The sequence below is a fragment of the Anabas testudineus genome, chromosome 18, assembly GCF_900324465.2.
Source record: "Anabas testudineus chromosome 18, fAnaTes1.2, whole genome shotgun sequence".
Taxonomy (NCBI): domain Eukaryota; kingdom Metazoa; phylum Chordata; class Actinopteri; order Anabantiformes; family Anabantidae; genus Anabas; species Anabas testudineus.
The window spans coordinates 4240490-4262138 of NC_046627.1; the positions used below are offsets into that span (position 1 = coordinate 4240490).

General features: G+C 41.9%; 1 protein-coding gene across 1 annotated transcript; it reads left to right on the plus strand.

The window, feature by feature from the left end:
• The first annotated feature begins 3022 nt into the window (after positions 1 to 3022).
• LOC113168710 (NLR family CARD domain-containing protein 3-like) lies at positions 3023 to 9777 on the plus strand. The gene is made up of 7 exons (XM_033326753.1): positions 3023 to 3100; positions 3262 to 3490; positions 3661 to 5455; positions 5726 to 5899; positions 7477 to 7650; positions 9041 to 9087; positions 9248 to 9777. Exons 1-7 carry the CDS (start codon positions 3023 to 3025, stop codon positions 9775 to 9777), a joined length of 3027 nt encoding a protein of 1008 aa, XP_033182644.1.
• Positions 9778 to 21649: the final 11872 nt, after the last annotated feature.

A 21649-nucleotide genomic window follows, 5' to 3' on the forward strand; every position in this document is an offset into this window, starting at 1 on the left:
AAGAAGACAGATTGTGTTTCTGCAATAAGGTTTGAAATCCCTGTTTGAAGGTGAGTGGTGAAAATATAGGTAAGCAGAGTTTCTAGGAGTGATGGGCGTCTGTGTCAGGATTCAGGCCTCCGGCCTCATCCCTGTCTGTCTAGGCGTTTTTGTCTCCGCCCAGTGTCTCCCTGTTTTTCCCTACCTCCACCTCCACCTCCACTCATCCCACTGGACTCCTAATTGACTAATTCATTTCACTTGTGTTCCCCTTTTGTTTTATAAGCTCCCCTCAGTCCTTTGTTCCCCGCTGGTTCGTCGTGTTTTATCATGTTGTGTTGTATTGCGTGGTGCTCCTCCATAACTCTGGTCCGTCCAGTTGCTCCCCTGAAGCCAGAGGAGCCCTGAACAAAAGGGTTTGTTGGTTTTCCCTAGGACACTTTATGTTTGTTGGACTGTTTTCCCCACGTGTGAGTTTTCCATTTGCCTGCTACTGCAGTGCTGTTTTTTGTTGTTACTTTGTATTGTTTGGTTTGTGTATTTGTTCATGTTTTGCCTGCCCTCGGCAGTGGTCTTCATTTGTTACTTTGTATTTTTATTAGTGAGTTGTAGTTTGTATTTTTATCTAGTGGTTCATTGGTTGGTACTTTGTATGTTTTGTTGGTTTAGTAGTTCGTCTTTTGCCTGCGTTACTGCAGCGCTTTTGTTAGTCACTTTGTATTTGTCCAGAATGTTTTCGTGTCTCTTTTAGTTGTTACTTTTGGTGTTTGTTAGCTTCCAGTGTCCCTGTCTTTTTGTTTAATAAATGTATCCTGTTATAAATATATATTTTATCTATCTTGGGCTGAAGGCTCAGAATTTTCTATTTATTATTTCATTAGGATTATGTTTATTACAGAGTAAGTTCAGCTGCTTCATTCTGTCTAATCATCTTTTTGTTTTTAATCTTTTTGATTTCTTTGCTGAACAAAATAGAAAATTTAAATTTTGGGTTAGACATGTACATTAAAGTATATAATATATCGGATAATATAAATAATTGAATGTGGGATTTCATGTTGTTACTGAACTAAGGGCCTGAGTTCCAAGTTTGTACAAGGAAAATCATTTCTGCTGCTGCACTGTAGCTGTTGCTGCTGTGGTTTCCCAAAGTAGATTTTCATGTGTGTTTCTCGCATAAATGAACCCCCACCCCCCCTCTACAAACACAGCGCATGTGTACAGGAATCATTAGAGTAGATTGTTGTACAGCAAACTGCTGATTCTCAGTCATTTCCAGATCTACAGTGTAGTAAGTCTGTTTGTAGAAACTCTATTTAGACTTGACTGAGGCACAGAGGAAGTTTACTGTACATGCAGTTTTTAAAGTATCTCCATGATTTTCTCAGATAACACAGATGATCAGATTATTTTTCTGTGTTTATCTCTAAATGTTGTTTGGTGGTGGAAAAGTTAGTAAAGTATCAGCGTCAGTCCAAATGACTGAGTGAGTGTAAATGTTGGTCCATCATCCTGTGTGTGCTGGGCTGCAGCTTCATGCCTCCATCTAGTGGACTGATAGTAGAAGTAGAGCAGCTGATGGCAGCTTCCTCTGCCTCCCACTGCTGTCTGACTGCATTCAAGTGACACTGATATGAAAGAGGAAAGAAGAGCCAATCAGTGGAGGAGCAGCTGATCTTTGTCCAGGAGAAATGATGGAAAGGAGGATTTCAGTTTTCACTGCACATCAATGATTTGTGTTTCCTCTCCACATGAAGGTAGAAAGTGTGTGTGAGCTGATGTGGATGTGGATTCAGCAGCATGGATCAGTGTGAGGACAGAGAGGAGGGAGTCCCTCCCTCTAAAACCACTCTGTGTGGGGACCATGAGAGCCAGACCAAAGCTCAGAGGTGAGATGACTGAGACCATCTGACTGATTCTGTCTCCAAGTCTCATCTAGAATTGAATATTTCATCAGGACATTTTTACTATTCTTCTGATTCTATTTGTCATTTATGAAGGAAACTTTGACTGAATATGTGAGCGTCACCAAAGTTGTTTTTCAATCAGGTCCCATCAAAGACCAGAATCAGAACCACAACCCAGCTGTGTGTCCTTCAAGAGCGACTGGTCAATGGGAGATTTTATTAATTTTAAATATCAACCTTCATCAGACACAGAGTAAGTTGTTGTGAGTTTAAAATCAGTCTGAACAATATGATGTAAACTTTCTCTGATGATAAATTGTTGTGTTCTTTGGATTTCTGGATATTTCTGATGTGAGTAAGTTGATTTCTGTTTGAACTGTTGATTTGAAGGAGAAGCTTTCTTCACTATTCTTCCAGCAAACACTCTGATCATGGATCAAATCTCCATCCAGCCAGTAGCTAAACCACTGATCCTGTAGAGGGTCTCAGGGGGCTGCTCCTCTTCTAATGAAGTGCTGACTTGCAGGCAGACGTCAAAGGAAGCAGCTGAACACCACAAATGTTGAACTCTGATCAAATCTTTGTGATTGAAGTTCTCCAAATGAAGATTTTGGTACAAATGTCTTAAAGAATCTTAACTTCTTCACTTCCTGTTGGAAGACTTTAGTTCTAATGTTGTTGAAGTCAGTGTAGAGGACTGTGTGTCCCCAGTGTCAGTACCAGAGCTGACGTCTGAAGATTCATTTAGGATCCACCAACTAATGAATGAATGAAGTTGTTCAAATGTGAATTAGTCAAAGTGAATTGTGTGAGCAGCAGCACTCTGCCTCATACTCACACAGTTCAACATATTCAGACTGGGAGCTGCCCAGTACAACCAGTGTGATCCAAGCAGACTCTGTCTCTAGATGCCTTGTTCCAACACTTGAGCATTGTTCAGTGAGGGAGGCAGAGATATCTGTTGTTCAGAGCTGCTGAGACTAAACCAAAGTGACTGGTGACAGTAAAGCTTCACCACTACAGGGAGTCTCTGATTCACTGTTCACATCAAATCTCTCTTCATGGACCTTTACCTTGTGTGTGTCTCTGTGTGGACAGACATACTGTGAGCTCATTCTTGATGATTCCTCCACAGAATGGACCAGGAGAGCTCAGAGGTTCCCAGTGGTCAGTCTGCCCAGCAGCATATAACACACCTGGACTCCATATTTCTGGTCTGTACATGTCCAACTACTACTTTTCCATCTGTTGTGTTCCCAATAATCTCCATGCTGCACTTTTTAGACCAGTGGATTGTCAGTCTGTCCAACATGGATCTGATGTTTGGCTCCATGATTTGAGTTGGATTGTGTCATTCATATAGTTTCTGTTCCAGCTGCTGGAGGAGAACATTGTCACTTTTGTGAAGAACGAGCTGAAGAAGATCCAGAACGTTCTGAGTCCAGATTACCCACAATGCTTAGAGAATCAGAGGGAGGATGAGGAGGTGTTGGATGGTGATGATGAAGAGCAGAGGAGGAGCAGCAGAGAGGCATTTGTAAAGATCACACTGAACTTCCTGAGGAGAATGAAGCAGGAGAAGCTGGCTGACTGTCTGCAGAGCAGTAAGAGGATTTCTCTAAACATTTAACATCATGGACAAATGAGACGTTTACTGAGAGCTGAAGATGTGGAGTGTTAATATGTTGAAATGTGAATCATTTAGGGTCATGAAACTGTCAAACTGTTTTTTCATTAGAAATTATATTGATCATGTTTTTGTGGTTTGATTCAGGAACTTCAGCTGCAGTTTGTCAGCGTGAACTTAAATCTAATCTGAAGAAGTTCCAGTGTGTGTTTGAGGGGATTGCTAAAGCAGGAAACCCAACCCTTCTGAACCAGATCTACACAGAGCTCTACATCACAGAGGGAGGGACTGGAGAGGTCAATGATGAACATGAGGTCAGAAAGATTGAAAGAGAATCCAGGAAACCACACAGACCAGAAACAACCATCAGACAAGAAGACATCTTTAAAGGCTCACCTGGAAGAGAGGAACCAATCAGAACAGTGATGACAAAGGGAGTGGCTGGCATTGGGAAAACAGTCTTAACACAGAAGTTCACTCTGGACTGGGCTGAAGACAAAGCCAACCAGGACATACAGTTCACATTTCCATTGACTTTCAGAGAGCTGAATGTGCTGAAAGAGAAAAAGTTCAGCTTGGTGGAACTTGTTCATCACTTCTTTACTGAAACCAAAGAAGCAGGAATCTGCAGGTTTGAAGAGTTCCAGGTTGTGTTCATCTTGGACGGTCTGGATGAGTGTCGACTTCCTCTGGACTTCCACAACAATCAGATCCTGACTGATGTTACAGAGTCCACCTCAGTGGATGTGCTGCTGACAAACCTGATCAGGGGGAACCTGCTTCCCTCTGCTCGCCTCTGGATAACCACACGACCTGCAGCAGCCAATCAGATCCCTTCTGAGTGTGTTGACATGGTGACAGAGGTCAGAGGGTTCACTGACCCGCAGAAGGAGGAGTACTTCAGGAAGAGGTTCAGAGATCAGGAGCAGGCCAGAAGAATCATCTCCCAAATCAAGACATCACGAAGCCTCCACATCATGTGTCACATCCCAGTCTTCTGCTGGATCACTGCTATAGTTCTGGAGGATGTGTTGAAATCCAGAGAGGGAGGAGAGCTGCCCAAGACCCTGACTGAGATGTACATCCACTTCCTGGTGGTTCAGTCCAAAGTGAAGAACATCAAGTATGATGGAGGAGCTGAGACAGATCCACACTGGAGTCCAGAGAGCAGGAAGATGATTGAGTCTCTGGGAAAACTGGCTTTTGAGCAGCTGCAGAAAGGAAACCTGATCTTCTATGAATACGACCTGACAGAGTGTGGCATCGATATCAGAGCAGCCTCAGTGTACTCAGGAGTGTTCACACAGATCTTTAAAGAGGAGAGAGGACTGTACCAGGACAAGGTGTTCTGCTTCGTCCATCTGAGTGTTCAGGAGTTTCTGGCTGCTCTTCATGTCCATCTGACCTTCATCAACTCTGGAGTTAATCAGCTGTCTGAAGATCAGTCAACTTCTCTGAGGTCTAAACTGTTTAGACCCAAACTAAAGCTTCTCCACCAGAGTGCTGTGGACAAGGCCGTACAGAGTCCAAATGGACACCTGGACTTGTTTCTCCGCTTTCTCCTCGGTCTTTCGCTGGAGACCAATCAGACTCTCCTACAATGTCTGCAGACAAAGACAGGAAGTAGATCACAGACCAATCAGGAAACAGTCCAGTACATCAAGAAGAAGATCAAAGAGACTCCCTCAGCAGAGAAAAGCATCAACCTGTTCCACTGTCTGAATGAACTGAATGATCGTTTTCTAGTGGAGGAGATCCAACAGTACCTGGACACAGGAAGTCTCTCTACAAATAAACTCTCTCCTGCTCAGTGGTCAGCTCTGGTCTTCATCTTACTGTCATCAGAAAGCGATCTGGACGTGTTTGACCTGAAGAAATACTATGCTTCAGAGGAGGTTCTTCTGAGGCTGCTGCCAGTGGTGAAATCTGCTAAAAAAGCTTTGTAAGTATGTGGATAGTTGAATGTCCATTAAAGTTTTGACCACAGAATCCACATTTTGACTTTAATTGACTGGGAGAGACCCAAACAGTTAAAATTCTTAATGTCAGGATTTTTGATTTACAGAACTTCCCCAATCACCACTTTATTTTTATAATATACATGTTTCACATTTTCTAGTCTGATTATATATATATTTTTAATTTATTTTTAAGGTGATAATTGAAATTATCAATTATAAGTGTTGTCATGTTATACATCACTGTTTTTCAGACTGAGTGGCTGTAACCTCTCAGAGAGAAGTTGTGAAGCTCTGTCCTCAGTTCTCAGCTCCCAGTCCTCTAGTCTGAGAGAACTGGACCTGAGTAACAACGACCTGCAGGATTCAGGACTGAAGCTTCTGTCTGCTGGACTGGAGAATCCACACTGTAAACTGGAAACTCTCAGGTCAGTTCACGTTTCTGTTTTAAATAACTGGAGATATTTAAAATGTCCTTAACTGCTCCCAAAGAGAGTAAACTTTGTAATGTTACAAGTTTTGAGTTGAAAAAGCATCTCATCAGTATTTTAACAACATATAAAATAATTGTACTTTCCTGTCTGATTTTATTTCACTGTGTTGTATCTTTTTAGGTCAGGGTCAACATTAAAGGTGATTACTGTCAGGGAATGGAGTCAAGAGACACAAGTAGTGCAAAGAAAAGGATTTATTATAAGCAGAGAAAACGGGAAACTGTTGCACTTCCCTCCTCCAGCCAGTTGAGGCAGTGTCCCCGGAGGTCTCTGTCTCTGTTTCCCTGACTTCCGGGGATATGCCTTGGCTGATTGGAGTGGCAACAGGTGTGGGTTTTAGCAGGTGTTTGTTGTTAATCATTAGTTTGTCTTGTATTTAAGTCCATGTCTGTGTGTTTGTTATTTGCTAGTGTGTCAACCGTCTACCTCGTTTGTTTCCTGCCTCTTCCATTTACCTTTTCCCCGACCTCTAGCTTTGTTCTCCACGGTTTGTAAGTTTTGTTAGTCTAGTCAGTTTGTTTGCTCTGTAGTTTGTTCCAGCATTTTGCTGCGTTTTTTGTTTCCTCTAGGTCCAGCTTTGTATGTGTAGTGTTAGGTTTTGTCCCAGCATTTGCTGTGGTTTTGTTTTCGTTTGTTAGTTCCAGCTTCTGCTGTGATTTTGATTTCTTTAGGATCGTGTTTTGCTGTGAGGGTTTTTTTTTTTATTATATATCCTAGTGAGTTCCTTATTTGCCTGCCTTTTGCAGTGTTCTTTAGTTTGATTCTCCTTTTGAGATTTTGGTTTGTTCTATTGATTTTGTTTGCATTACATCCGCTCTGTTCTGCATTTTTGTTATTATTTCTGTTAATAAATCTTGTGTGGGAAATCACTCTCTGTTGTTTTGCTGTCATTCTGCAACTGGGTCCGCTAGTTAGCTTGTTTGTAACAGGAAACTAACTAGAGGGAGGTATCAAAAGAACACAGCAAGAAACTGGTGTAAACACAAAAATGAAGTGACAACAAAAAACAACCTGAAGCACGGTGGGGAACAAAGTAACAACAGAAAATCACTGCACAGACGCAGTCAAGAACTCACACTGGCTGAGGTACAAAGTCTGTTATCCAAGGGCTGGTGAGTAAAGGAGAAAAGGTCTGAGAAACAGGACTGTAAGAAATCACTAGAGGGCAAGGTCCAGGGTATAACATGGGCAGGGAAGCAAGGCTGGGAACAAGGCAGGAAAATGGCTGGAGAGTCATAGTAAGAACTAACAATCTAGCAGAGAACAGAGGGCTGAAGGGAGCTTATAAAGGAGAGGGTGAATACAGTAGGAACTGATCAGTAATTAGTGCAGAGGGAATGGAAGAGTAAGTCAGTCCATGTATGAGCATAGCAGGAAGTGGCTGAGGAGAGGAGCAGCAGGAGTGGGACCAGATGAAAGAGAGAAAAACAAACTGGGCCAGCATCAGACAGGAATTGTGACAATTACAGTTTGATACAAATGTTTTCATCTTATACATCACTGTTTTTCAGACTGAGTGGCTGTAATCTCTCAAAGAGAAACTGTGAAGCTCTGTCCTCAGTTCTCAGCTCCCAGTCCTCTAGTCTGAGAGAACTGGACCTGAGTAACAACGACCTGCAGGATTCAGGAGTGAAGCTTCTGTCTGCTGGACTGGAGAATCCACAGTGTAAACTTGAAACTCTCAGGTTAGGATTCATTATCTTAAGAACATTTTAATGCAGCAGATTTTTCTAGATCCAGAGACTTTGTGTCCATGAGCATCATTGGAGACATTTAAAAAGTCCAAAACTGCTGACATTAGAGAGACCCAAGCAGATTAAACTTTCAAATGTCACAAGTTTTATGTTGCAGAAGATTCTCGTAAGTATTTTTACTATATGCATAACATTTTTTTACACTCAGAGATGTTGTTGAGGATTTTATTTTCTAATGTTGTGTTTTTGGTAAAGATAGTAGCAAAAAAACTGGTCACTTTTACTATTTTTCTGATTCTGTGCATAAATTAGTCATTATATGTGACCTGAATGCCACAAATATAAAAAATAACAATTTTTTAAAGTATCTATAAAACAAAACATTGATGATCTTTTGTGTCTTTACTGAACAGACATGTAGCTCTAAACTACACCTCCATTGTTTATTTTATCTATTGGACTCCAGGTTTGCTAGCACCTGATTATAATTGATGTTGTGACATCAGACAGAGACTGACTTTTTCCACAATCACTTTGTATGTATGATGGTTGTCTTCAACAAAGACATGAAAGATCAGGACTATTCAGGTGTTTTATCAACTTAGAAATATTGTGTTTATTCATATTTGTAACTTTGGTGAAGATCAGATTACATTTCATGAACAATTGATGCAAAACAGGAAATTGAAATTTGTTTTCGCTGTATGTAGCTAAATTTGCTTCAAATACAAATAGGAGTATGTGATGTTGGTTTGTACAAAAAACACCAGCACCAAGTGCCCTGTGTGTTGTTTCGTGTGTCTGCAGACTGTCAGGCTGTCTGATCACAGAGGAAGGCTGTGCTTCTCTGGCCTCAGCTCTGAGCTCCAACCCCTCCCATCTGAGAGAGCTGGACCTGAGCTACAATCATCCAGGAGACACAGGGGTGAAGCTGCTGTCTGCTGGACTGGAGGATCCACACTGGACACTGGACACTCTCAGGTATGGAGAGGCCTGCTGCAGCCACAAAAAAATGGCTCATGGGGGAGGAAGTAGGGATGTTAATGATTAATGACTCTGTTTGTTTAGATGAGTAAAACAAACGCACCTCTTTGCCATGAAAGGCAGAAAAATGTGTCAGCATCAGTTTGTGTCTCACTGTGGAGTCGTGTTAATGAACACTGCAGCAGAAAGTAGTTTTGTGCTGGAAACATTTCCTCTCAGCTGATGACAAATCTTCACTGAAGCACTTTACATTCAGCAAAGAAAAGAGGGGAGCTCCTGTAATACACAACAGCACCAGAAACAGAACCAGAACACACTGTGTGTATGAGAGCCATGTAATGTCCATGTGTGCATGCTGAAAGAGAATGTGCTGCTCTGACCCCCCTCCTCCTTTCAGGGTGGAGCCTGGTGGAGTCCGATGGTTGAGACCAGGTCTGAGGAAGTGTAAGTGTGTTTTTAATGAGACTGATGAAAACAAAGCAGCAACATTCAACCATCTTCAAACTGTCACATCACTCATTCAAATCCCTGATGTCATGAGTCCTCATCAAACTGATGATAGATTAATAACTGCAGCTGGATTGTGTCTTGTTCTCTCCATCAGATTTCTGTCAACTCACCATGGACACAAACACAGTGAACAGAAAACTACGACTGTCTGACAACAACAGGAAGGTGACACGTGTGAAGGAGTATCAGTCATATCCTGATCATCCAGACAGATTTGACTATTGGCCTCAGCTGCTGTGTAGTAATGGTCTGACTGGTCGCTGTTATTGGGAGGTCGAGTGGAGTGGATACATTTCTATATCAGTGAGTTACAGAGGAATCAGAAGGAGAGGAGACAATAAAGACTGTGTGTTTGGATGGAACGATCAGTCCTGGAGTCTGTACAGCTCTGATGTTAGTGGTTACTCTGTTCTTCACAACAAGAGAAGAACATTCATCTCCTCCTCTGTCTCTCACAGAGTATCAGTGTATGTGGACTGTCCTGCTGGGACTCTGTCCTTCTACAGAGTCTCCTCTGACAAACTGATCCACCTCCACACCTTCAACACCACATTCACTGAACCTCTTTATCCTGGGTTTGGGTTCTTGCGTTTTGGTACTTCAGTGTCTCTGTGTTCAGTGTAGTACTGAGAGTGTCGTCCTGTCAGAGAAACGTCGTCTCTGTTGAACAGATAGTTCAGTCTCTACATGTCTGTCTCTTTCACTCACACAGTTAGAAGTTGAACTAACTAAAGTCTCAGCTGCAGTTTAAACTCCATACTACAGTTTGGACTACAGTCAGACAGATTCTATGAGCATCAGGTGGTTTTAGGTGACTTGACATGAATTCCTGTCATTCTGATCATAAATGTGTCCATCAGCAGCTTCACAGGCCTGAATGTGAACTACAACCTACAGACATGATCCAATAGATGTGTCTTTCAGGTCAGGTCGACCATGAGCAGATGATGCATAAACACATCCACCCTGACAGTCACATCAACAGCACGGACGACTGAAGATACCTTTGAAACTCCACCCAGTCCATTTGGTGTTTTTACACCAAACAAACTGAAAAAAAGAAAACAGTCAATATTCTCCAATCTGCATTATGTTGATCTAGTGGTTCTTATTGGGATGGACTGTACATGTATTATTCCAACACTAGGTCAACAGAAATACTGCTCTAAGACTGTTTCTGACATCATGTGCTACTTTATTAATCCTCTCCCATGTAAACAGAGTGCTGACATCACAGAAACACTGGTCCTGGTTTATTCCAGGGAATAATGACTGTGACTCCATTAGTGACAGTCCAGTATGTTACAGCAGCAGATGACCATGTCAGCGATGCTCTCATGTTAGCACCAAACAGTGCACTTCAGCTCCATCCCTGTTATTTCTTCTATGCACCTTCCTTGAAGCACACAGTCGCCTACAAAGTGAGACTGGATGTTGTTGGAGCTCTGCTTCAGCGTTACAGAGACTGACTTTAAATTCCACAGTACAGTTCCACATGAAGAAGAAACCAGAACAATAGTTCCACATGTCATTGTGGGTTCAGAGTGTTTTGTGGATCAACAGTGGTTTTAACTTTCCTCTGTTTCACTGTCACATGTCCTCTTTGCATTGAAGTCAACGCTTCAGTTCAGGCTTTCACTCCCGACAGTGTGAGAGTGGACTGGGCAGGCGTAGTGTCGTCGTTGTTTAGAGAACAACTGGATAAGAAGTATTTAGTGGACTTTTACTGAAGTACATGAGGGAAACAGCCGTTTATCAACCTTATGTAGCAGGTGGAATGAGGACTATGTTGATTCAGCTGAATAATAGTAATAATTTTTGATTCTTTATTAATCCTCCTGATGAAATTCATTTTGGACAGGAAGCTGAATTTTAGGCACCAAGGGTTCAGAGTTCAGTGTCTTGTCCAGGGACACTTCAACATGCAGCCAGGAATCGGGGGGTGAACTGGGAAACGTTGCCTCTAAAGAACAGTTTGGTTTAATCCTAAAACCCATCGTAAAAAAACCCTCTGTGCTTTTCTTTCTTCTTTTTCTTCTTATAATGAACTATTTTATTTCATGTGGCTCTTATCAGAGGTGAAAAGTAACTAAGTACATTTACTCAAGTACTGTGTTAAGTACAGTTGTGAGGTATTTGTACTTTACTGGAGTATGTCTTCTTCACTACATTTATTTTACAGCATTAGTTACTAGTTACTTTTCACATATTGTAAAAAACTAATAAACAGCTGATGTTTTTTTCATTTTAATAACAAATGTTTATCAAAATATCACTTTACTAGAGTATAAAAAGTTAAAGGGTACTTCTACTTGTACTGAAGTATTTTCCTATACAAATACTTTTCCCTTTGCTCAGTTCTTGACTTTGTGTACTGTAAACACCTGGTTCTTATCCTGTGTTACTACAAACTGAGCAGAAGACCAGTTCACAGTATTTGTACCTTCTGATTTCTAGTGTGTGTCTAGTGTGATTCTACTTGTTAGAGTTTGATCTCGTGTTCGCAGCACAACTTGTTCCATTAAACATTTTCTGTATCTCAGTGACTCGTGAAGCTGTTTCCTGAATGATCCACACACAAACACTCACAGTGATGGAGACAGAATTTCATCCACTTCATCAGTGAACTGATGTTTTTAATGTTTTACATGTTAAATCAAAGGAACTGAACCTGTTAAACAAAGACGCAGTGAGCTGAGAGCAGCATTAAAAAGCCTGTTGAGGGGCACAACCAACAGAAAACAAGCATGTGTATTATTACACAACACAAACTGGTCAATTCAAATGATTTGTACCATTGAACCTGAGGATGGGTCTGAATGTTCTCATGTAGCTCTGAGAGGAATCAGAACAGTGGACACGAACAAACCAAACTTTATTCCAAATACTCTGAATTACAAAGAATCATGTGTTTGTCAGTAAAGAACAAGTCAAACAATCATTTCATGTTGTAAATGTGATATTGTTCATGATTCAAATAGAAATATATCATAACCAGCAACGTACTAAAACCTTGGTGAGATGGTGTCAGACTAACTTTCCTGTGAACTAATGAGGGGGGAGTGTTTTTGAAAGTAAAACCTACAGCTCAGTTTCACACAGTCAAGAAAGTGACTGAGTAAAAACCAAAGTGGAAATAAATTCCAATCAAACGTCAGTCAACATGTGGTCTAAATGTAAAATGTCTTCCAGAGCAGCCACAGTAGAGATGCTCCCTCCATCCCAACACTGGCTGATAGAACTGGAGATGATCTCCTTCGTCTGTGATCGGGACTGTCAGTGCTGTGGTTTCCTCAGCAGAGACAATTCAACATTTTCTCTGAGCAGTTGGAACAAGGCAGAGAAATGAGAACAAATCAAACACTGAAGTCCAGATGAAAAGAAACAGCTGAGTAACTGTAACAGACTGTGGTTGTACTGGGCAGATTGTGAAGCGGTTGTTCAGTAAAAACTAATCTGGAACATTAAGATCAAATGTGAGGATCCACTGTGTCGGTGCACATCATCACTCTGCAGGACAGTGGGACGTTTTCATTGGCTTCATTCAAATGTGCAGCTAATCTGGAGACACACAAACATCCCGTGACCTTCAACAGGTCAGTCATTAGCTTTAAGACATTTGACACTAGAAACCAGAGTCCACAGTCTCTGTTGAAGACTTTAGTCATGTTGAGGGGAATGGTTCAGTGTAAGAAGGAGCTGGGTTTGAATCCACAGGTCGGCCGGGTGCCTTTCTGTGTGGAGTTTGGATGTTCTTCCTGTGTTTGAGCGGCTTTTCTCCAGGTTCTCCAGCTTCCTCCCACAATCCAAACACATGTCTGTAGGTTAATGGACTCTAAACTGTCCCTGGGTGTGAATGTTTGTCTGTCTCTGTATGTCAGCCCTGTGATAGACTGGACACCTGTCCAGGTGGACCCTGACTCTGACCTAATGACAGCTGAGATAGGATCCAGCACTGCTGCGACCCTTCAGAGGACAACTGAGGACAGGATAATGGAGGGAGAATGGGTGGCTCAGTGGAGACACTGGTTGGACACTGAGGTTTCACTGTATGTGGAAATGTGGAGAAAGGTTGAGGTTGAATAAGCTGTTGGACTCTGAGCGTCAGTCCCTCACCTGACAAATTTCAGGGTGTTGCATCGGGAAAGGTGTCCAGTATAAAAACCTGAGTCAAATCAACGTTGTTGTTGAACCAACATGATGCTGAAATGTGGAGAAAGGTCGATGTTGATTTCCAGATAAAGTCTGTGTAATCTATAGTTGAGCCAAAGTTAGTTTCTCCTCTTTGAATTCCAGGTTTGGTTTTGTAAAAACATATAAATCATCTGATCATAGTGAGTCGTAGTATCAGACAAACACAGGACTGTAGAGGTCTGGACTCTGTTGGTGTTTTTCTTGAAGGAGCCAGTGTCACAGCAGTGATTTATTTGATCTCTGATCCATATTGATTTATTCTGAGAGTTTAGCCCGTGTCCTGCAGTAGATCCCCGCTGGCTGTGTCCACAGAGAGTGGGTTCACCCTCAGCAGCAAGTATCACTGAACTCAGAGAGATGGAGACAGTTTGTTAACAGAGGACAGAACCAGCACTGCTGAGGCTGATGGAGACCAACTAGATCTGGGATTACGGCTGGGATGGAGCTGCTGATTGGGACTGTAGCCGTATCTGTGCTGCAGTTGTTGTGGTTCTGATTGTCCACATGATCTCATTCTGGTTCAAACTCTATGAATCACTCAGCAGAGATATAGACAGAAAGGTGGTGTACAGTAACCTGGACAGTACACCACCTTTCATCCAGGGACAGCTGGGATTGTGAGAACACAGTGCTGAGAGCTGGTTAGCTTGGTTAACTAGCTGGATCCATTTCTCTGGTGGTAGAATGAGGCTGTGTAGCCACAGACAGGTCCTAGTGGTTCTGCTGAGAGCTGATCCCTGTCTGCCACAACGTTCAAACACCTGGGGTCGTATTCACAAAGCTCCGTAATCCTCTAGTGATGGTTTCTCCTGGTGATGAAATTCTAAGAAAATGATTTTTATTTCTACTAAACTATGAGAACAACATGAACCAGAGCAGCAGTGCTGACTTGTCTCTGTTAGAACCTTCTATCAGCAGTGATCAGACAAACTACTGCAGAACTTCCACAGCTTCATACTGTGACCAACATGTTCCTCATTAATTTCACTGGACGTTCAGACCACACAGAGCAGACTTCACCAACGTTACTGAGAGAACTGATGAGACACAAACGGCATCATCACAGCATCAGAAGATGAAGATATGTTGGTCAGAACCAACAGAACCTCTTTGATTTGAAGACGACCCAGTTTCCATGTGAATCAATGTGCTACTGAAACAGACTGGTCAGTGATCAGTATCAGCTTCGAATATATTCTGTGAAGAGAATTCTTTACATCCAGCTGCATTAAGACTTAAACCGAGTCTGAACATCAGAGGAAGTCTTTGATTTTCACTGCTCACTGTCATCAAGGATACATTTGGTTCAATCTTCTTTCTATATTGTGACGAGTGTATTTGAAGGTAAAGACCTCCGTTTTAGGGAAGTCTGGGTCTCTCTGCTCAGACTGCTGCCCCCGCGACCCCGCCCCGGATAATGGACGGATATACACCTGTGTGTCCTCAGATCCCTACAGGCCTGAGTCAGACAGAAACCAGATCACCATCAGAGCCTCAGGACTGATCCTGGGTCTGATTTTATCTCAGGAAGAAGGTCAAAGGTCAGAGCAGGACACAGTCTGAACCCAGTTTGTACAGATGCTACTTTTGATCCAGGTTTAAATTGACTCCAGGTTTATCAATCTAATGCAGCGTGGGAACGTGTGTCACCTGGACTTTCTCCTGCTGTGTTCTGCATGTGTGAACCCACAAGTCCACACAATGTCTGGACCTGATCCTCCAGAGTCAGTCCGGAGTGCATATGTGGAAACGTCTTAACAGTAGTTCTCTCACTAGTCCTTCTACAACCAGTTTGCTGCTTCACTAAAACAACAAATACTGTGTTGATGCATTTGGCACCAGTTCAGTCCAGTTTTAGTGATGACTGTTGACCCCTGTCCTTGTTGTGGACCAGGACATATTCTGGTTCCCACTGGTTTCTGGACCTGGACCTGCAGCTGCAGCTGTTTAATTGATGGAGGAAAAAACAGTTAGTGCTTCTGTTTCCTGCTCAACAGACAGTCAGTGCTGCCACCTGCTGCACTCTGCTACTCTGAACCTGATCCAGGATTCTGGTTTAGTTCCACACCAGGTCTCTGCACTAACACAGAACCAGTTTTTATCCACTACTACAAATGTGAAACAAGCTGACAATAAATATTTGATCCTTTTTAAAGGTCGAGTTTCTCTGGTGTCAGAGTCACATGTTCAACACATCTGAACTACATTTGTACTTTTATGTACTTGTACTAAGTACTCCAACTTGAGTACACAATTTCTAGTGGTACCTGTACTTGTAGTGGAGTACTGTTTGGGGCAGGTACTTGCTCTTGAGTACTGCATTTTTACATTTTTAAATGAATCACAACTTCCTTCTTCCACCTGAAGAATGTTGGTAAAATTAGGACAATCCTAATGAATTCTACAAAAACCACATCAACCACGCCTACAACTACTGTTTCTACTTCTTCTGTGCTGGTTTAATGGGGGTGATCTCCTCCTCGTCTCAAACTGATGCTGAAAAACTAAACTAGTAAACTTTTTCACTATGTTCAGGAGCATTTTAGGGACGTCAAGGACCTGGATTTTAGGACCCAAAAGGGGTTCATAATAATATGGACACTAACTTTCTGTGACTACGATCAAGGGGCTGCAATAGTTAATACTAATAAAAAAACACAAGTCTCTAAGAAACTAGGCCAAACTTCCTGCTGTAGGAAAATTACTCAGTTATGAATTTAATCATTCAGGAATCTGAACATTTATTCTTTAATGTAGCTGCTGAAGTCAGATTATAACACTAATGCAGAATTCCTCCTGGTGAACTGCCAGGAAACGTCTGTTCACTTGAGACTGTCCTGTGGGGACCGGCACGGAGTGCTCTCTAAATGGGAATGGTCCACACTCCCAGCTGCACCTGAACACCTCCTGTGTCGACTCAGCTGCTGCTGTGGTTCTGCTCATGTGCTGGTCCCACTGAGCCGTCTGAGTTAGCAGCATGTTAGCAGCTCCAATCCTACATTAATAATATGTCTGGTTCTGATCGTCCAGGACTAATTTCACAGTGGTAAGACAGTTGAGGTCAGCTGACGTTTGTTCATTCTCACCAAAGCTGTGGGATCAGAAACTCGCTCTCCTCTCCACTGTGTTCATACTCTCCTTTCCCAGGTGTCTTCAGGGTCCCACTTTAAAACATAGTCCTGGTACCACACATCCTGGCACTTATATTAGGGATCCTGATTGATATGAAGGCATTTCTAGACTGGACATGATCTTGTTGCACAAATACTCTTGACCAGAGTCCAACATACTCTGTTGGACTCTGGTCAAGAGTATATGCTGGACATCTTGTTAACTGGACATTATTACCATTAAGCCCATATAAAGTGTATCAGACGGTAACACAGATCTTCGATAAACCTGTTTCAATCAATTACATTAGAAAATGACACCTCCCTTCTGAAACTCTCCTCATCCGTGAATTTCCCCTCCTATGTTCTGCCCGACCACCTGGTAGCCTTAAACAGCACCTTCTACATTTACATTTAGTCATTTGGCAGATGCTTTTATCCAAAGTGACTTACAAGGGCAGGCAGGGTAAGTGTAAGGAGGTCTTGCCTAAGGACCCCTACAGGAGCTAGGCTGGGATTTCAACCTCAGAAGACAACAGTTTTTCTCAGATACATGAAAGAAAAATTTAGTTTTTCCTTCATCTCTGTGGAACTCCATAATCTTTCTTTAACCTGTTAAGACACAAGCTCTAATTTGATATGTATTTTATTTCTCTTTGCTTTTGGGCTCATTGGAATAAGTATAAAACTTAGTATTAGTATAAAACGTGATAAGTATAAAAACTAAGCATCATCTTTTCACAAACAGCTTGAGGAAGACATCATATGCCTACAACAACAAATTATAACACATTCAAAACATTTTGCATTAAAAACCAGCAATGCCCTTCTCTGTTGGACAGGAACAACAACACTTGATAACCTAATTTTTCCTGGTTTGTTCATTTGAAATCGGTTTATTTTGTTCTATGATGAATAAAACCGACTTCTGTGTTGTTAGAGTTTTTCACTTTGACTTATATATTTTCCCCTGTATCTCACTTTTAAGTCACTTTGGTTAAAACCGTCTGATAAATGTAAATGTAAGTTGTACGTGTTGGACACATGTCTCTTATTGTGAAAATCTGCTCCTGTTTCCTCCTTCCTACCTGTCCTACGTCATTCCAGGTACCAGCTCACCTGTGTCAGAGTCTTTTCTCGGAGAGTCGTCTTCTTCTCCACTTTGTCTGAATCTCTGTAAGTTTGCTTTGTTTGATTCTTTCTCTTTGGTTCCGTTCATTGAACTAATGAAGACTAAAGTTCACTAATAGGAGGTTTCACTACGGTACCGATCCAGGACCGTGGTTCCGGATTTGCGAGTGACCGCGTCACCTGGTGACCGACTTCCAAATGCGTCGCTCGTTGTTGTTGAAAACAGGAAGAGAGTTCGTTTTCTGTCCTCGTTAAAGCCGATTTAACTGTTTCTCATTATTTAATTTAATCCAACATGTAGCTAAATAGTATTTTGACAGAACAAGAACTAGTTTGATGAACTGTGTCTCAGTTTCTGAGTAAATCTCTCTCTGTGACTTTCTTTGGTCTGTTTTCACTCAAACATCAAACTTGTGAGTTTCATCTTTGAAACATTGTTAAAGTGAATAAATGTCAACGACTCAACTTCATGACATTAAAACAAATAGAAACAGTTTGTTCTGGATTCAAACCACTGATCCAGCAGATGTTCAGCACTTGTTGTCTGTTTGTCCATGTTCAACCTCCACAGCATCAGACACACGTCTCTCTGAACAGCAGCAGCAGACACATCAACTTGTGACCACCGTGTCTGTGGATTCACAACTTCAGCTTCTAATAATGTCTCTGTTCAACACTGACAGTGTTTCTCCCTCAGGGTTGGTCTGCTGGTCACTACATTAACGTGTTGTTGTTGTTGTTGTTGTTGTTGTTGTTGTTGTTGTTGTTGTTGTTGTTGTTGTTGTTGTTGTTGTTGTGAGGTCTGTGGAAAGAGGAACTCTTCACCCTGTGAATGTCATATTGTTCCTGTTAATGCCTATATTGTCAATAAATATCAGATTCTTCATTTAATTCAACAAAGAGTGATGAACAGGAAGTTATTAACAGCAAATGTCCAAGTTCCTGTTTAACAAGTGACTCCTTTTTTGATCTACAGCCTGTATCATACTGGAAATATTCTGACCCGTATAGAAAGGAAATGGGTAAAAAAACAGTCGATTCAGTTTAATTTATATTGCACCAAATAACAACAAAATTATCTCAAGACATCTTAAATAAAGTCAGAATCTTATACATTTGTAGAGAGACAATGAAATACTGTGTTTTTTGGATTTTTTTTTTTTTTCAGATTATTTTTCTGTGTTTATCTCTAAATGTTGTTTAGTGGTGGAAAAGTTAGTGAAGTATCAGCGACAGTCCAAATGACTGAGTGAGTGTAAATGTTGGTCCATCATCCTGTGTGTGCTGGGCTGCAGCTTCATGCCTCCATCTAGTGGACTGATAGTAGAAGTAGAGCAGCTGATGGCAGCTTCCTCTGCCTCCCACTGCTGTCTGACTGCATTCAAGTGACACTGATATGAAAGAGGAAAGAAGAGCCAATCAGTGGAGGAGCAGCTGATCTTTGTCCAGGAGAAATGATGGAAAGGAGGATTTCAGTTTTCACTGCACATCAATGATTTGTGTTTCCTCTCCACATGAAGGTAGAAAGTGTGTGTGAGCTGATGTGGATGTGGATTCAGCAGCATGGATCAGTGTGAGGACAGAGAGGAGGGAGTCCTTCCCTCTAAAACCACTCTGTGTGGGGACCATGAGAGCCAGACCAAAGCTCAGAGGTGAGATGACTGAGACCATCGGACTGATTCTGTCTCCAAGTCTGATCTAGAATTGAATATTTCATCAGGACATTTTTACTATTATTCTGATTCTATTTGTCATTTATGAAGGAAACTGTGACTGAATATGTGAGAGTCACCAAAGTTGTTTTTCTATCAGATCCCATCAAAGACCAGAATCTCCTGGACCAGGACCTGAACCCAGCTGTGTGTCCTTCAAGAGACACAGAGTAAGTTGTTGTGAGTTTAAAATCAGTCTGAACAATATGATGTAAACTTTCTCTGATGATAAATTATTGTGTTCTTTGGATTTCTGGATATTTCTGATGTGAGTAAGTTGATTTCTGTTTGAACTGTTGATTTGAAGGAGAAGCTTTCTTCACTATTCTTCCAGCAAACACTCTGATCATGGATCAAATCTCCATCCAGCCAGTAGCTAAACCACTGATCCTGTAGAGGGTCTCAGGGGGCTGCTCCTCTTCTAATGAAGTGCTGACTTGCAGGCAGACGTCAAAGGAAGCAGCTGAACACCACAAATGTTGAACTCTGATCAAATCTTTGTGATTGAAGTTCTCCAAATGAAGATTTTGGTACAAATGTCTTAAAGAATCTTGACTTCTTCACTTCCTGTTGGAAGACTTTAGTTCTAATATTGTTGAAGTCAGTGTAGAGGACTGTTTGTCCCATGTGTCAGTACCAGAGCTGACGTTTGAAGATTCATTTAGGATCCACCAACTAATGAATGAATGAAGTTGTTCAAATGTGAATTAGTCAAAGTGAATTGTGTGAGCAGCAGCACTCTGCCTCATACTCACACAGTTCAACATATTCAGACTGGGAGCTGCCCAGTACAACCAGTGTGATCCAAGCAGACTCTGTCTCTAGATCCCTTGTTCCAACACTTGAGCATTGTTCAGTGAGGGAGGCAGAGATATCTGTTGTTCAGAGCTGCTGAGACTAAACCAAAGTGACTGGTGACAGTAAAGCTTCACCACTACAGGGAGTCTCTGATTCACTGTTCACATCAAATCTGTCTTCATGGACCTTTACCTTGTGTGTGTCTCTGTGTGGACAGACATACTGTGAGCTCATTCTTGATGATTCCTCCACAGAGTGGACCTGGAGAGCTCAGAGGTTCCCAGTGGTCAGTCTGCCCAGCAGCATCCAACACAGCTGGACTCAATATTTCTGGTCTGTACATGTCCAACTACTACTTTTCCATCTGTTGTGTTCCCAATAATCTCCATGCTGCACTTTTTAGACCAGTGGATTGTCAGTCTGTCCAACATGGATCTGATGTTTGGCTCCATGATTTCAGTTGGATTGTGTCATTCATATAGTTTCTGTTCCAGCTGCTGGAGGAGAACATTGTCACTTTTGTGAAGAACGAGCTGAAGAAGATCCACAAGGTTCTGAGTCCAGATTATCCACAATGCTCAGAGAGTCAGAGGGAGGATGAGGAGGTGTTGGATGGTGAGGATGAAAAGCAGAGGAGGAGAAGCAGAGAGGCATTTCTGAAGATCACACTGAACTTCCTGAGGAGAATGAAGCAGGAGGAGCTGGCTGACTGTCTGCAGAGCAGTAAGAGGATTTCTCTAAACATTTAACATCATGGACAAATGAGACATTTACTGAGAGCTGAAGATGTGGAGTGTTAATATGTTGAAATGTGAATCATTTAGGGTCATGAAACTGACAAACTGTGTTTTCATTAGAAATTATATTGATCATGTTTTTGTGGTTTCATTCAGGAACTCCTGCTGCAGTTTGTCAGCGTAAACTTAAATCTAATCTGAAGAAGAAGTTCCAGTTTGTGTTTGAGGGGATCGCTAAAGCAGGAAACCCAACCCTTCTGAACCAGATCTACACAGAGCTCTACATCACAGAGGGAGGGACTGGAGAGGTCAATAATGAACATGAGGTGAGACAGATTGAAACAGCATCCAGGAAACCACACAGACCAGAAAGAAGAATCAGACATGAAGACATCTTTAAAGGCTCACCTGGAAGAGAGGAACCAATCAGAACAGTGATGACAAAGGGAGTGGCTGGCATTGGGAAAACAGTCTTAACACAGAAGTTCACTCTGGACTGGGCTGAAGACAAAGCCAACCAGGACATACAGTTCACATTTCCATTGACTTTCAGAGAGCTGAATGTGCTGAAAGAGAAAAAGTTCAGCTTGGTGGAACTTGTTCATCACTTCTTTACTGAAACCAAAGAAGCAGGAATCTGCAGGTTAGAAAAGTTCCAGGTTGTGTTCATCTTGGACGGTCTGGATGAGTGTCGACTTCCTCTGGACTTCCACAACAATCAGATCCTGACTGATGTTACAGAGTCCACCTCAGTGGATGTGCTGCTGACAAACCTGATCAGGGGGAACATGCTTCCCTCTGCTCGCCTCTGGAT